Below are 14,785 nucleotides of genomic sequence, written 5' to 3' on the forward strand. Positions count from 1 at the left end.
TGACAAATTCCAAATAAAAATTACAAGAAGCCAACAAAAAATTAAACACACTTCAAAATCATTAGTCCCCAGGTGGCATTATCTAGATAGAGTTACACTAGTGCAAGCAACAAAACTGATGTCCCAAGCCGTGATGAAAAAAAGAAAAAGGGTTAGTCATGTACTCCTCCTGCGTTTCTGGAAAAGACCACTGACAGTGAAATTTTGCCCTTTCTTATCATTCTTATTTTTGTTTTTTGCTACGTTCTCCTTTTTCTGTGTTTTAATGCTCTAACTCAGAAGTCCTAAGGACTTCATGTACTAAACAGAAATGGTTGTGAAGGGTTTTTTTCCACGGTAGTGAAGAATAAAACGATATAGTACTCTAGACGAAACTTGGGGAACGCAATTAGATTCTAAGCAATACTTCTATGGTTTTCTTTTTCCTTCAAAGGAAAAAGTAAATTTCCAATACTTGGCTGTGGTGACTAAAGCTTTTGGTAAGCCCTGACTCTTTTTATCGGACAAAGGTGTAAAGGCAAAAGAACAAGAAAGAATGTTAATTTTGGAACCTGGACCTATCAAAGATGGGCGTTAAGATTAAAACTTGGATGTGATTGTTCCGTGGTAGAGTCACTCTCTCTTTATACCTGATTTCACTGGTTACATTTTTATTGGTAACAATCAATCAAACGTTTCACCCTCCTTAGTCTTGCTTTGGTCGGTCTAGTGGTTGACCTTCACGACTGATGAGATCAGGAGACTTGTAGAACAAATAAGACACTCATGCCAAGTGTTTCCCTCTTCCGGAAGTATTAGCACAAGTTTTGAGTAATCTCAATAACATTCCGCTGGTGGGATGGCTCGCAATATTTCTGATTGAATTGGCATGTTCGTTTTAAAACCTTAATGCTGTGGGCTGTCTGGATGCTTGCATGCCCTTCAACCCCCTTCCTCAATGTATATTGCATTACGGAAGTGTGGGGAAGAATGTATCGCCACTAAATTCTGTTGAGAAATGTGACTATATTGTTGTTTTTCAACTTTTTCATTTTATTTTTTCCCGTTCAGCAGAAAATTTCAGGTCCTACAACAGGAAAATGGGATAAAGGACTAGCTATTTTAGCGTCAAAATAAGGACGTAATAATCACTTGACTAATGTCCCTAACTATTAACCGATTGCGTGTTGGGACTCATATTTGTCGTGTGGGTCCAGTATACAGTAAAATCAGAAAGCACGTACCTTTTTCTCTTTCTTCCGTTTCTTTTTTTCTTTCGTTGGCAAAATTCTGCATCAGACAAGTTTTGTAATCTACAACAAAAATGAACTGCTTGCTATCCTGTGTGACTAATGGATAAATATATAGTTCTCAGTTCTCAGCAGCCACTACTAAAGATTAGTCACGTTCTTTCCATATTATACTATACAAGGATATCTCGTTATGATTACTCTTTATAAGCAACGTACGTCTTTGTCTGTTACTTTGTCTCAATTACTTTCAAACCTTCGTTACTTCCGGAGAACAAATATCTAAAACAACGGGCTGTTTGGAATCTGAATTTTTTGGGAATTTGTCTAAAACTTTATTGTAGTGTACTGTAGAAGTTTTTGAAAAAATTTTGTAGAAGTTTTTGTAAGATGAAAATTTTTTTTTTCTTTTTTTTTCTCTTTCTCTTTCTTTTTCTTTCTTTCCTTTGCTTTTCTTTCCTCTCCTCCTCTTCTTCTTCTTCTTCTTCTTCCTTCCCCCTCCCCCTTCCCCGTTACCTCTCCTCTGCCTCCCATCTCCAGCATCTCCGCCAGTTCCACCTCTGTTCTTTTTTTTTCTTTTTCTTTTCTCCTCTCCCCCCTCCCTCTCCTTCCCCCGCCACCCCTTTCCTCCCCTCTCCCCCGCGACCCCCAAACTTTTCCACCATTCCTTTCCTCTCCCCTCTGCCGGCCACCCCTAGGCCCGCCACCCCTCTCTCTCCCTCCCCCTGCCACCCCCTCTGCCCACTCTCCCCCTTTCCTCCCCTCTTCCCTCTCCCTCTCCCTCGCACTCCGATGCCCGAGGAAGGCCGGCAGCTGTGCATTGTTTTTTTTTTGCTTTTTCTCTCCCTCCCTCCCTTCCCCTCTTCCCCTCTCCCTCCTCCGCCACTCTCCCCTTCTCTGCTCTGCGATCTGGGACCAGACCGTGACCAGATCGCAGCCCCTCCCCCTCCTCTTTTGCGATCTGGTCGGGCGACCAGATTGTACCTAGCAGGAGGGGAAGGGTGACGAGGGAGGGAGAGGGGAAGTAGGGAGAGGAGGAGAGGGGGTGAGGGTGAGGGACTTAAAAATTTTTTTTAAGGTTACCGATGCCGGAATAGGTGACCGGCGCCGGGAGAGGCGGTGGAGGTAGTGGCTGGTGTGGTGGGTTGGGTGAGGGAGGAAGAAAAGTTTTTGAGAAATTTTTTGTGTATAGATTTTTAAAGTGTGTAGATAAAAAACTTTGGGAAGTTTTTTTGAGTTCCGGTAGCAAAAGTTGTTAAAAAACTAGTAGTTAAAAAACTTGGTAAAAAACTAGGGTGCCAAACAACAACGTTTGGATTAGCTATTTTTGTGAGTATTTTTGAAAAATTTTACTATAGCAGAGTTTTTAGAGTATATTTTGGGATATTTTTAGAAAATATTTTGAGATATTTAATAGTAGAAGAGTTTCTAAAATATATTTTAGGATATTTTAAAAATTTTAAAAAAAGTTAAACTAATTTTTAGATTATCTTTCAGAGTACATGCAAAAATTTTTTATTCTATTTGAAAAACTAATTTTTAAAAATAGAGCAATCCAAACAGAGCTTAAGATAGGATAAAGAAAGAGAACATCTGATGTACACGAAAAGCTCTGTAAATTGATAATCTTGGAACCATACAAATTCTCTTTATTAATGTTTATTAATTAATCAATAAACTGATAATTTATTAATTTATTGAGTGTACTTACAACTTAAAGATACACCGGCTTAATCAACTAAAGTTTATTTTATTTTATAAAATATAAATTATTCTTTTAATAAAAGGATGCTAAAATTTTAAGAAATAATAAGTCAATCCATGTCTACTTGATTTACAAGTAGAATTTAATTCTATTAATGTCTTCAATCTATATATGTAATTGATATCATTTTTCTATGATCAAGTGGTCAAAATGTCTTGTGAATATTAAATGGTAGATGTCCACTTTCATTTTATTAAATGCGTATGATGAATTAAATTAACAACAACAATATAACGTATATAAATGATATGAAAGTCTTCTTATAATAAACACAGACAAAGTCTTCTTAATTAACTATCTCATTATTTGTTAAACTATGACTCTCCATCTAAAAAGCATTCATAAATAAATAGTATACTCATATTTTAGGAAAATAGGAAAAACGTTATATGTAATTTTAGTGAATTATCAATATATGATATGGACAGGACCAAAGGGTTATGCAAGGTTTTCAAAAATAAATTTATTATCTTATTATTTTATCAAAATTATTAATTTAACTCGTTAGCCCAAATTAGGATCAGAAAAAATTATTATTTAATTGAGATTATTAATTTATAGAGATTTTAGTGTAGTACTTATTTAGTTTGATAATAATGTCTTCACCGGCTTTTATCCAATTTCATTTCACTAAGACAGAGGTATAAAGAAATAGACAAAGTACTAGAAAAATAGCAACAAAAATAATGTGCAAAAGAATAAGGACAATGGTCAAATATAATTAGCTATAATTTTTTTGACCTAAAGCTCAAGTGTATTGCCTAAGCACCATTCTTTTTTCTTCGTCTATTGAAGACCTAACTACTATTCTTAGCGTATGCTTATGCCTCCCTTACTCGAATACAATTATTTTGCTTTTCAATATTTGTTTGGCATAAGATATGTATCTTGGATTTTAATGGATTTTCTCTTGTATCTTGAGTTTTTTTTTTTTTTTTTTTTTACTTTGTCCTCTTGCCCTTTCTGATGTTTGTGGTCTTGCCTTGGTCCGTGTCACTTTTCTTCTAGGTTTTAAATCTTCTGCGAATCGATAGATGTCCAAGATGAGAAGAAGTGTACAAGATTTCTCATCTTTTGTCCTTAATCCTATGATTCAGTTTTCCTCAACAACAATGATTAAATATTTGTATTCTTCTAAAATTTTCAGAACTTTTTATGAGCAATACACAATAAGCTCAAACTTGTCTAAGTAATTCCAATAAAAGGACATTTTTTTTAAAAAAAAATAATCCTCTCATTTCCGAAATAATCTCATTTTAGTGTCTTATCCCTTGCACATTTGGTCCCTTATGCATTACGAATTTGGTCACATTTTGATCTTAACACGTATAATCCCCCTTGTGCTTTTCTAGTTTGAAAATTTTGTTTACCACTTAATTGTAACTACTAAGTATTTTAGAAGCATACTTTGAATACACTGCAAAATACAAAATATGAGGGTGCAAAAGGACGATAAAACCGAAAAATAAATGGACTCGCTACCTGATTCGGACCCGGAATGTAGGTCAGATCCGGTCCCGTTTCAATCCATTGTCAACCCTAGTAATTCCAGGCGCCACGGAGCCCTTTAATTTGCCATTTCAGGGTCGGCTTAGGCCACCAGAAACCTTTTTTTCTTATCGGGTAGAAATGGTGTGTGGTTCCACTTCAACTACGCATCAAGCCCTCGAGAATTATTTGGATTCCGACACATAGCAACCCCACCAAAGTGGATGTTGACTAAAGAACCTCGTCATACTCATACCGCGTACCAGAAACCCTTTTCCAACTGCACGCACAGCCATTGCTCAACTACACAAACCACCCGGCCATAATGGAAAGATAATCTAAACTAACAAAAGTCGAGGGAGGGATTCGTCAATACGACATTTGTGTTGCCATGAAAAGTTGGTTGGGGAGCCAAAATTCTTTCAAACTCCATTCCGACTTCTGAATAGGTGTATACCCAAGTCAAATAACAATCATATGCTCGAACTCTGAATTCCCATAGCTTGATTGCTTGTATTAAGAACTTGTTTTGACAATGCTATATACATTCCCATAGCACAATCATCCATACACAAAATTGAAATTGAACTAACATCTCATTTACAAGCACAAAATATCGACACTACAAAATTGGCAAAACAGAAGGGATGCAAAAACGGAGGAACTTATCAAATCTAACCCAATGCCCGTGCAGACAATAGCTTTCCAAGAACCAGCATTAGTGAGAGAGAGGTTAGTCTTGGCAATTACTCTCACCTTGCCAACTCCATACAATGTCCTTGAGGGCAGGCCTAACATCCTCATCACAAAATTTCTTATACTCTAGTGTGTCACCAGCGGACTTAGAAAACTCAACCACGGCCACCTCTGGCGCCACCTCGAACACCTCGGCCTTTACCGTTAACTTCCCTTTTCGGCCCTCGGAAACCCCTTGCATCTTCAGGGCGAATTCCTTGGCACCAACAATTTTGTAGTTGAGCTTCTTGGCCAGTGACTCCAACTTTCCCATGATCACTGACGCAGAGCTCTTGGATGTGAAAAGTGAACCTGATTTTCTTTTGTTCTCAAATAGACTAGATAGATCAAATCCTGATGACATTGATGATATGAACTCAAATGCATTATAAAAAGGCGGCGATGATTTCGTTTTTACCAAATTTGCTTCTGTGTTGACGTCGTCCTTCTGGTCAAGATTGTCTTGACCCGGGTCTTGGATTGTAAAGGCAGTTGGCCTGGTGAATCCCTTGAGGAACCAGGGGACTCTCATGATTGCTGGAATTGAAATCCTTTTCCCCGGATCGGCAACTAGAAGCTTTGTAACCAACCTCCTTGCATCACTTGAAAACCAAGGTGGGATCTCAAACTGGGCCTTGAAAACCTTCCTGTACATCTTCACGACATTTTCATCCCGAAATGGTAAACACCCGGCTAGCAGAGCATACAAGATAACCCCACACGACCAAATATCAGCTTTTGCACCATCATAGCCTTGCTTCCTCAGTACCTCCGGCGCAACGTAAGCAGGGGTGCCGCATTGAGTATGCAACATCCCGTCATTTCTCAAATGCTCAGGCAAAGCAGAAAGCCCGAAATCCGAAATTTTCAGATTCCCATCATCGTCCAGAAGCAAATTTTCCGGTTTCAGGTCCCTGTGCGAAACCCCGCGACTGTGGCAAAAATCCACAGCACTAATTAATTGCTGAAAATATTTTCTTGCCACCTCTTCTTTGAGCTTCCCTTTAGCGATTTTCTCGAAAAGCTCGCCGCCTCTGACATATTCCATGATGAAAAAGATTTTCCGCTTTGTAGCCATGACTTCTTTGATCTCCACCACGTTGGGGTGTCGAACCAGACGCATTACCGAGATTTCTCGCTTGATCTGCTCCATCATGCCGTCTTCCCTGACGTGATCCTTGTTGATTACTTTAATAGCAACGCTCTCGGAAGTGTTGAGGTTTCTACCATAGTAAACCTTGGCAAAAGTGCCTTGGCCTAACAGCCTGCCCATCTCGTACTTGCCAAAAATGATGTTTCTGTTGCCACTGATGAGGCCGTAGGTTTCGGCTAACGACTTTACTGACTGGACCTCCATTGATGAACGCCTGGAGGAATACGCTGAAGGGCCTCCTTATATGGGCTGCTTGCTTGAAGGAGCAAGTAAAAGAGGTTTATTTTTTTTTCTTCCCCTTTTCCTTTGGGTTCCAGTGAGGGGGCTGCTTAGTAGTGACAGGAGGACATGGTTTTGGTATTTTTGGCGTTGGGGCAAAGGCATAGGGGTGGAAGGACTGGAGAGGGCGGCAAGCCCATAGAAATAGAATGATAGAAATATCTACAAATATTTATTATGTGGAAATTTGTCCCACTAAAAATGGGACAAGTGGAAAACTTGGGATGCTCTGTTGATCGGGGAAATATAGAATTATAAACCATTTCAATTAACAATTTAACAAAAACAACTTATTATTCCTTTTCGGTCTTGTGGGTTTACCATTCGTGCTGGATTCTATGTGTGGTTTTTTTTTTTTATTATTATTATTCTTTTATGCTAAGTGATTAATTGGTGGGACCTAAACTATTTGATTGAAAAATGAATGCCGAATCATCAACTTGGTCTATTGGAGAGAGAGAGAGACAATGCATTAGAGTGAATTGCGAAAAGGATTATTCTGATGTTGATCTTTCATGAAGAGGGTTTATGTAAGAATTAGCCACTTAAATTTTTTTTTTTTTTTTTAAAAAGCAATTATTCAAGATTTAGGTTCATGGGTCTGTGATGGGTCACCATTGGAGCCATATTCTTCTTGAATTATTTTGTGTATGTGGAGTGTCTGTTTTGTGTTCAAGTGATAAATGGTGGGACCTAAGCTAAAATTGTAAATTAGAAATTCAAAAAAAAAAAAAAAAAAAAACTACAAGTGGTTAGTGTTAATTGAAGACCATGGCATATATTCTTAGTGACAAGACTTGTGCTTTTGATCTTTTCCGGAGTCAGCTAATGTACGAATTTTCTTTCGAGGAAGCCGCTTATTACTAGTATCATTTTATGACTTATAATTAAGGTATTTCACAAAACATTTTCTTCTGATTTCTCACAGTTTGTTGCCTAAAATCATAACACGGGCTTTGTTAAACCGCTAAAAGAAGACGAGCATTAGTTGATGAATTCTAAAATCAGGTCCATTATTGCATTTGATGCCCCTTTTTTTTTTTTCCATTCTTTTTTGTTGATAGTTTCCATACTCTACTGAAGGAACCAATGAAATATTTGTGACTTTAATAAGTTCATGAATAAGGGCTTTCAAGTATTCCATTAGAAAATAGATAGTAAATTGCTTTTGTCCAGTGGACATGAACGTACATCTCTAACCCTGTCCAAGATGGTAAAGAAATTAAAAGAGCAAAGCGTCCAAATGTTCCATTCATCAGATCAGAGAGATCCATAACTGCAGTGGATTTCTTTGCCCTCAAGGAGCTTCTCCACAGCATCAGAAGGAAGGCCAACCATGTCTAGCGTCTTCTCCCACACAAAATCACTAGTCTTTTCATTGTATGCTGCTTTGGCAGGCTTGATGGGACGACAAGAATAGGAAAAGTAAGCGCACACAGCCAACTTCTCAGCCTTCAACTTACCACAAAATTTTGGGATGTCTGGATCAATGGCCGCGAAAAGAGCACTCCTCGACCCCTGTTGAGCATCAAAAAGGAAAGATGGCATGCATTGATAAGCAATTTGCACCACTTTTGAGAGATCCCTTGCAACATTTGTGCGAACAGATCCAGGTTCAACACACAATGCATCAATGCCTTGGGGGATATTTCTAGCAAGAATACTGGTGAACATCACCTGTGCTAGCTTACTACCCGAGTAAGCCCTTAAGCTTGTGAATTTCCTTTTACCAGAAGAGAAATTCATGTCATTTGGATCGACAAATCCAACAACATTCATGAGAGAATTCACATTTACGACTCTGCTTGGAGCTCCTCGTTGTAGGGATGGCAGAAGTAGCACGGAAAGCAATGCTGGTGCAAGATGGTTGACTTGCAAATGCGTTTCATATCCATCCCTTGAGAACTTTTGTGGCTCTCCAATGGAAAATATGCCTGCGTTGTTGATTAGAACATGCAACGGTTTCATGGATGAATTCCATGATTCTGCAAATTTCACTACTGATTCTAGAGAAAGAAGATTGATTTCCATAACATCAACGTCGAGGTGCCTGGAATTAGGCTGCCTATCATTCCATTTCTCGATTATTTGATGGGCTGCTTTTGGATTTCTTACGGCCATGACAACATGAGCTCCTGATTCTGCCAGTTGCCTGGCTATCTCAAGTCCAATACCACTAGTGGCTCCAGTAACCACGCAACTAAGGCCACTGAGTTGCGGTAAGGGATATTTCCTGGGCAAATGTTTTGCTTTGATTTTCTGAAAGAGTCCCTCGGATAACAAACGAGACCATCCTCTGAGCCACTCCAGCCAGTCCAATTCCTGATTCTCGTGCTTCTTCAACAGGGAAGAAGAGGGGGCAGCCATTATTGTTTATGCCTGCCTAGCTTCTTCTCTATTTCAAGAAATGCACCTGTCTCAAGTAAAAGTCATAATTAAATTCCAGAAGACCTGAAAGGCTATAGAATCCCCTCAAGAATATTGCGTTTTTGAGACATGTATTGTCGTGCCAAGAAATCAATTAAGAGGATCTGCAGCAATCATTGGTGTTGTTCTGCAATTTGGAGTATGCTTAAGAACATCATCATCACGTTATAAGCGTTTTCTGGAGCCAATGCCTGTGAGGTATATGCATGATCCATGTAGAGATTGAATATGGTCAAACGAGCAATATATGTGAAGGAAATCGGGAATGAATGCTTTAACCGAAATATCACGCATTTTCTATGATAAAAGTTGCGTGGGAGATTTCATCATCTGATTCCTTCAGTTTCTCTTTAGAATTTTGGAATTTGTTAAAGAAAAGGAAGTATAGAGAGGAAAATAATCGATTGAACGTAGAGTATTTCTTTTCTCAGCATTTCAACTTCATTCTGTTCTTCCGGGGAAACAGAATGCAAGAATGTAACAACGCAAAAAAATCTTATGGTACTTTTTTTCTGGCCAATATATTGGCAAAGACGGGAGCTAGGTATTACAAGCCAATTTAGATGAAACGGGATACATACCTTGAACGGATGACGATCACAAAATCTAGCCCTCGACGCCCCCCTAATATTTCAAATTGTATAGATTCTTCGTGTTCCTGCACGCAAAAACCTGTGCCATTAATGTTGAAACACAGGTCAGGCAAGAACAATTTCTTGAATACTCGTGGGCTGAACCCCAAAATGCTCTTCATCATAATGAGACGAAGGGGCATTTTGACACATTCACCTGTTATTGCTTACTGCATAATCTCAGATTTTTGCATTCGAAGGTGAGAGATGAGTACCTTCCGTATTAAGAACAGATGATTTCTCGTACAATTTGAGCAATTGTCACATTTTTTTTTTCTCCAAAATATTTGAAATGCAGAGTGTGACCATCTCTTTGGGCCGTGGATTTGAATCATGATTTCGTGCAATAACTCTTGGGAGTTGGGAAGACCACTCGTCCGTCTCCCACCATTGCAGACCAAAAGCCCATTCAAGATGAGTCTGAAACTCGCAGCGCCTAAACCTTTCTTGGGCTAGTCTTCGAACAGAAATTATGATGGGCCTTGATCTGTATTACTTTCCATTGTGATTCTCCCCAACAAATACAACCAGGGTCGAAGACAGCTCGTTTCTCAGGCTTCTGATTAAGATTAGGCTGCAGCTTGGATTCCATAAAGTCCAAAAACCAACAAACGTTCAAGTTCATTGAAAAAGTAAGCTGAAAAGATGTAACTATCTACTTTTAGAGTGGCTGATCACGCCTAGGTGGTCAAGGGATCGAATACCGTGACGATTTAGTTCAAAAAAGATGCAATCGAAGTCTCTTTTCTTCTTTCTATCCCACATCGATAATGGGGGGTTGGGGTCTAGGTTTATAAGTCCCTCACAGGACTTCCAAAGTTACCGGCTTTTGAAATTATTGTAGGAAGTTAAATTTATTTGCCGAAAATTCTTACTTTCGTAAGAAAATGTTAGAAAGAAGTCTCTTTTCTTCAAATCCCATGAGAAATGGTGGATGAAGGAACAAGTAGGAAGGGGATAGTAACAAGTGCAATTTCTTTCTTCTTCTTTTCTTTTTCATGAAACACATCATAATTTCGCTAAATAATAAAGTTTGTATTAATGACAAAAATTATAGTACTAGACATACAAAGTTACAAATACTACACATATGAAAAATTAATTAAAAAAAGCTTCCAATTTGACAAGGGCGATTTGACCATATCCCATTGTCGGGACTCAAAGAGCAATTGCAATTTGATCTTCTTAATTAATTTACTTGAGTTATCCCGATTAAGTAACTAACAACTTGCTAACGTTTGTACAAGTAACGTGGTTGCATCCCATTTTAGGATCTACAATCGAACTTAATCCAGCATCTCAACTTGGCAACACCAATGATCAAACAAATCAGGGCATCACAGATTTGCTGTAAGTTTTTTTCTCTCAATAGCTGAGTCAATTTCACTTCGTTCTTCTCGTATTACTCCAAAGCTATGGCAGTGGTACATAGCACTCCTTGGTGGTGGTTGACCTGTAGCTTCAAACTGAGGACCAATTTTTACATGTGCCGTCTTTTGAAACAGTAGTATTCTATTTCTACTGCCTATAAAACGTGTCTCCCACGTCCAGAAAGCGTGCGCCAACTTCCGCCACCGCGCTCTTTCCTGGTCAACTCTTCAGTCCGTAGACTAAACCATTAAATACATCCAACATTTAGAGTCAGACAACAACCAACGATACACTGTTCAAATTTCGGCCCCCGAATATTAAAATCGTACGCATTAGAATAATCACCTAACGCATTCAACATGCTATGGGCGGTTTAAATGCTTAGACCAAATGGATGATGACATTTTTAAATCAAGGGGGTGTTTGGATACACATATTATTCCAAATAATATTTCGCTTGCATCATAAACAAATTTTTCAATTTACTTTTTTATATTTTCAATCAACTTTTTATCTCACATACATCACATCGCAAAAAGTGTTACAATAATTATTCCAAATAATACTCTATCCAAACAGACCCACAGTACAGTCTCTTGCATATAATATGGGGAAACAGTGCACCAAAAAAAAAAAAAAAAAAACAAAGGAGAAGACCAACCGGGGCCGGTGCCGTACCATTATCACCGTGTAAAGCTACGAAAATTGGTGCACAAGAAGATGATGAAGCAATGAATTGTGGGTATTGATTGAGAACTTGTTTTTAATCAAAGAATCTACTAATAGTAGTGTCTTAGGTCTTAGTAATATTCAAAAAACAAAATGAGTATGTTCAACGAAATGGACTGGACACCACAAGAAAAAAAACGTTTGATTATCTCTTCAAGCAGTTTGAAAGTTTGGTGACCCAATTAATGCAATTGTTGGACTAAGAATGAAACGAGATAACATGAGTACGTTCTATCACTTCTTTTTTCTTTTTCTTTTTTTTTTTTTAAAGTGGGAGGTCTTAAATCAAAGACCTCCTACTTACTTATAATCTCTTTTATTTATCGTTTAATCCAATCCTCCCGATGGTTCATTACTTATATAATTTCAAGTTATTAACGAGAAAATTTATAATTTCCATTTAGACATTTCATTATAACTCGTCTACAGGCTAAGTGAATGTGTATTAATTTTTCGGTAGCATGACATGGAATTGTGGAAGATGCCTGTGGGATGGCATTTGGCCTTTCTTTGGTCAAAATAAAAGTCCTATTGCTCAATAATTTGAGTTAGTTTCTGTCGCTGGAAGTATCATTGAGGGATAATATCAGAAACCTCCCATGAGGTTTCTCTTAATATCACTTAGTATGCCTAAGGTTTTAAAAATAATCACTTACCTCCCTCACTTTTGTTATTTGTGTAACAAATTTTTTAAAAATCCTAAACTACCCTTTTGCTCATCTTACTAGATAAAATACTCCTAAACCATTTTGTTTACTCCAAAAAAAAAAAAAATCACAACATAAAAAACAATATCTACTGGTACCACTGTAGCATAAAGCTATAATCCATAAAAATATAAATTTGGAAAACAAAAAGGATATTTATAAAGAAATACACTAGCACTAATTAAGTTCTATATATCCAAAATAAATTTCTTATGAACCTTATTTTTTTTCCCCAACCTCTTCTGACCGTGGTATAAACCTTTAAGTTGTACTAAATCATTATAAATATTCATTCAAAATAAACAAAAAATCATACCCGACTCTATTATCATAAAACACAAAAGATAAACAAAATTCAATTTGTATTAGTATTTACAAACAAAAAATTGCTTAGTCATCCAAAAAAAAACTGAGTGAGAGAAAATGTTGGAGAAAGGTGAAAGAGAAGAAGGTGAATTTTGTTTCTTTTTCTTTAATTTTTTGAGACCATTATTTGATATGTGAATTATGTATCCGGCTACGTTTAATATAGTCATTGCGCAATTACGAACGAAGGTAAGTGATTTTTTAAAATTTCAGAGGCGCTAAGTGATATTAGGAGAAACATTAGGGGAGGCTAATGTTTCTAATATGATCCCTATTATTGATGTTACTATAAGTGTTTTACCAAAAAAAAAAAATATTTGCTCAAATATTTTTGTTTGGATAGGAGATTATTTGGAATAATTATTGTAGCACTTTTTTGTGATGTATGTGAGATAAATAGGTGATTGAAAAGATAAAAAGTTGTATTGAAAATTGTGTTTAATAAAAAATTTGGAGGCAAATAATAAAATTTAATGACTATCCAAATGCACTTATTACTTTTCTTGATTGTGTAAGGAAACAAAATTGACGGGACGAAGGGAGTCTGTCCTAATTAAATCTGATTGGGACTTGTGTGACCATTGACCAAATTGTAGGAACATCATCATTCATATTAAGGGCGTTGATGATATCAGGCATGCTATCATAAGGCAACGTTCTCCGCATGTGGGTTTAAGGGGTCTTATCTTAAGAAGCTAGCATGGCCCCAGTCTCTGTTTACTCCATGTGTGTGGAAATGGCAACTCCCATTTGGCCCGCAGAAGCTTCTGTAGAAAGCGAAAGAATTTTGATCAGACTTGTTTTCCAATTTCTTAAAACCACCGTGGGATCGACAACAGGAAGCGACGAACGAAAAAAGAGGGAAGCTCTAGAAATGGTAAAGAAGTACATTTGGATAAGCTCTTTGAGGTGTTCCATGTTACGGATTCAAACTCGTACGTCTGTATTCTATACCATATTTGTTCTATGTTCGTTGCATGGCATATTTTGACTGTGCATGCAGTAGACTACCACTTTTAAAGTTCTCTGGTTTAGTTATAGGAAATTGCCTCGAGAATTATCCGTACGATTAGACGGTTAAAAACATGATGATACCATAAGCGAGAGAGAGAGATGCGGTTATTCCTAAAGCCTGTGCAGGAAGAAGCGATCGAATATTTGGCCAGTCTTGATTTGGTCTATTACAATAAACAGCGGCTCTAAGTTGAAAATCACAAAATCTTGTCAAGAAGTGATTCTTTCAGGATTCGGTCAGGGTATTCAAATCCACTTGCACAGGAAGAGGAAGAGGAGGAGGAGAAAATTAGTCGGTTCTCTTTTTCTTTTTAGGGTCAAAGAGAAAAATTCCTGGCATATAAAAATGAAATGTGAGGAAGGAGTAGGTGATTTTGTTGGGATGCAATCATGCAACAATAGGTACGTGGGGAAAGCGTGTCAAATTTGAGTTTCTCAGCATTAAAGTTAATGCAGTGGGAATTTTATAACTTCTGAATTCAAGACCACAAATGAGATTACACCACTGAATTTGCTTGCCCGATTGACCGGTACCACTTAGCAGCCAATTTGATTTGAGTCCACAAAGACTTGGGGCGCGGGGGGGGAGGCAATTTGTCGTTTTGCGTTCTTCAAATTCACCGGTGGCCATTTCTCATGTCTTATCCGGACGAAGACATGGAAGAGCCAAAGACCCTGGAGAGTTTACCAATAAATGCTCGATGGAAATTCTGGACGCCCTTTGTTTTTCTTCCAAAGTGGCTCACTCCGTGGGAATCCTGAAAGCTGGATTCTGCCTAATTCTAGAATGCTAGCACTGTATGTTACGGGCTTTCACTGTCATAAATCACCCGTGTTTTGAATTTCGGGGCATCCATGGTTAAAAGGTAGAGATGCAATCGGGCCATGAT

General features: G+C 37.8%; 2 protein-coding genes across 2 annotated transcripts; both read right to left on the reverse strand.

The window, feature by feature from the left end:
- Positions 1-4,960: 4,960 nt before the first annotated feature.
- LOC140005147 (CBL-interacting serine/threonine-protein kinase 5-like) lies at positions 4,961-6,758 on the reverse strand. Its single transcript, XM_072045541.1, has one exon. It carries the CDS (start codon positions 6,572-6,574, stop codon positions 5,216-5,218), a length of 1,359 nt encoding a protein of 452 aa, XP_071901642.1. The 5' UTR covers positions 6,575-6,758; the 3' UTR covers positions 4,961-5,215.
- Positions 6,759-7,763: 1,005 nt separating this feature from the next.
- On the reverse strand, positions 7,764-9,256 carry LOC140004880 (dehydrogenase/reductase SDR family member FEY-like). Its single transcript, XM_072045033.1, has one exon. It carries the CDS (start codon positions 9,014-9,016, stop codon positions 7,910-7,912), a length of 1,107 nt encoding a protein of 368 aa, XP_071901134.1. The 5' UTR covers positions 9,017-9,256; the 3' UTR covers positions 7,764-7,909.
- Positions 9,257-14,785: the final 5,529 nt, after the last annotated feature.

Source organism: Coffea arabica, chromosome 4c (genome assembly GCF_036785885.1).
Source record: "Coffea arabica cultivar ET-39 chromosome 4c, Coffea Arabica ET-39 HiFi, whole genome shotgun sequence".
Lineage (NCBI taxonomy): Eukaryota > Viridiplantae > Streptophyta > Magnoliopsida > Gentianales > Rubiaceae > Coffea > Coffea arabica.

Excerpts from the sequence above, each read along its gene's own strand:
- LOC140005147 (XM_072045541.1), bottom strand. The coding sequence starts at position 6,574 with ATGGAGGTCCAGTCAGTAAAGTCGTTAGCCGAAACCTACGGCCTCATC.
- LOC140004880 (XM_072045033.1), bottom strand. The coding sequence starts at position 9,016 with ATGGCTGCCCCCTCTTCTTCCCTGTTGAAGAAGCACGAGAATCAGGAA.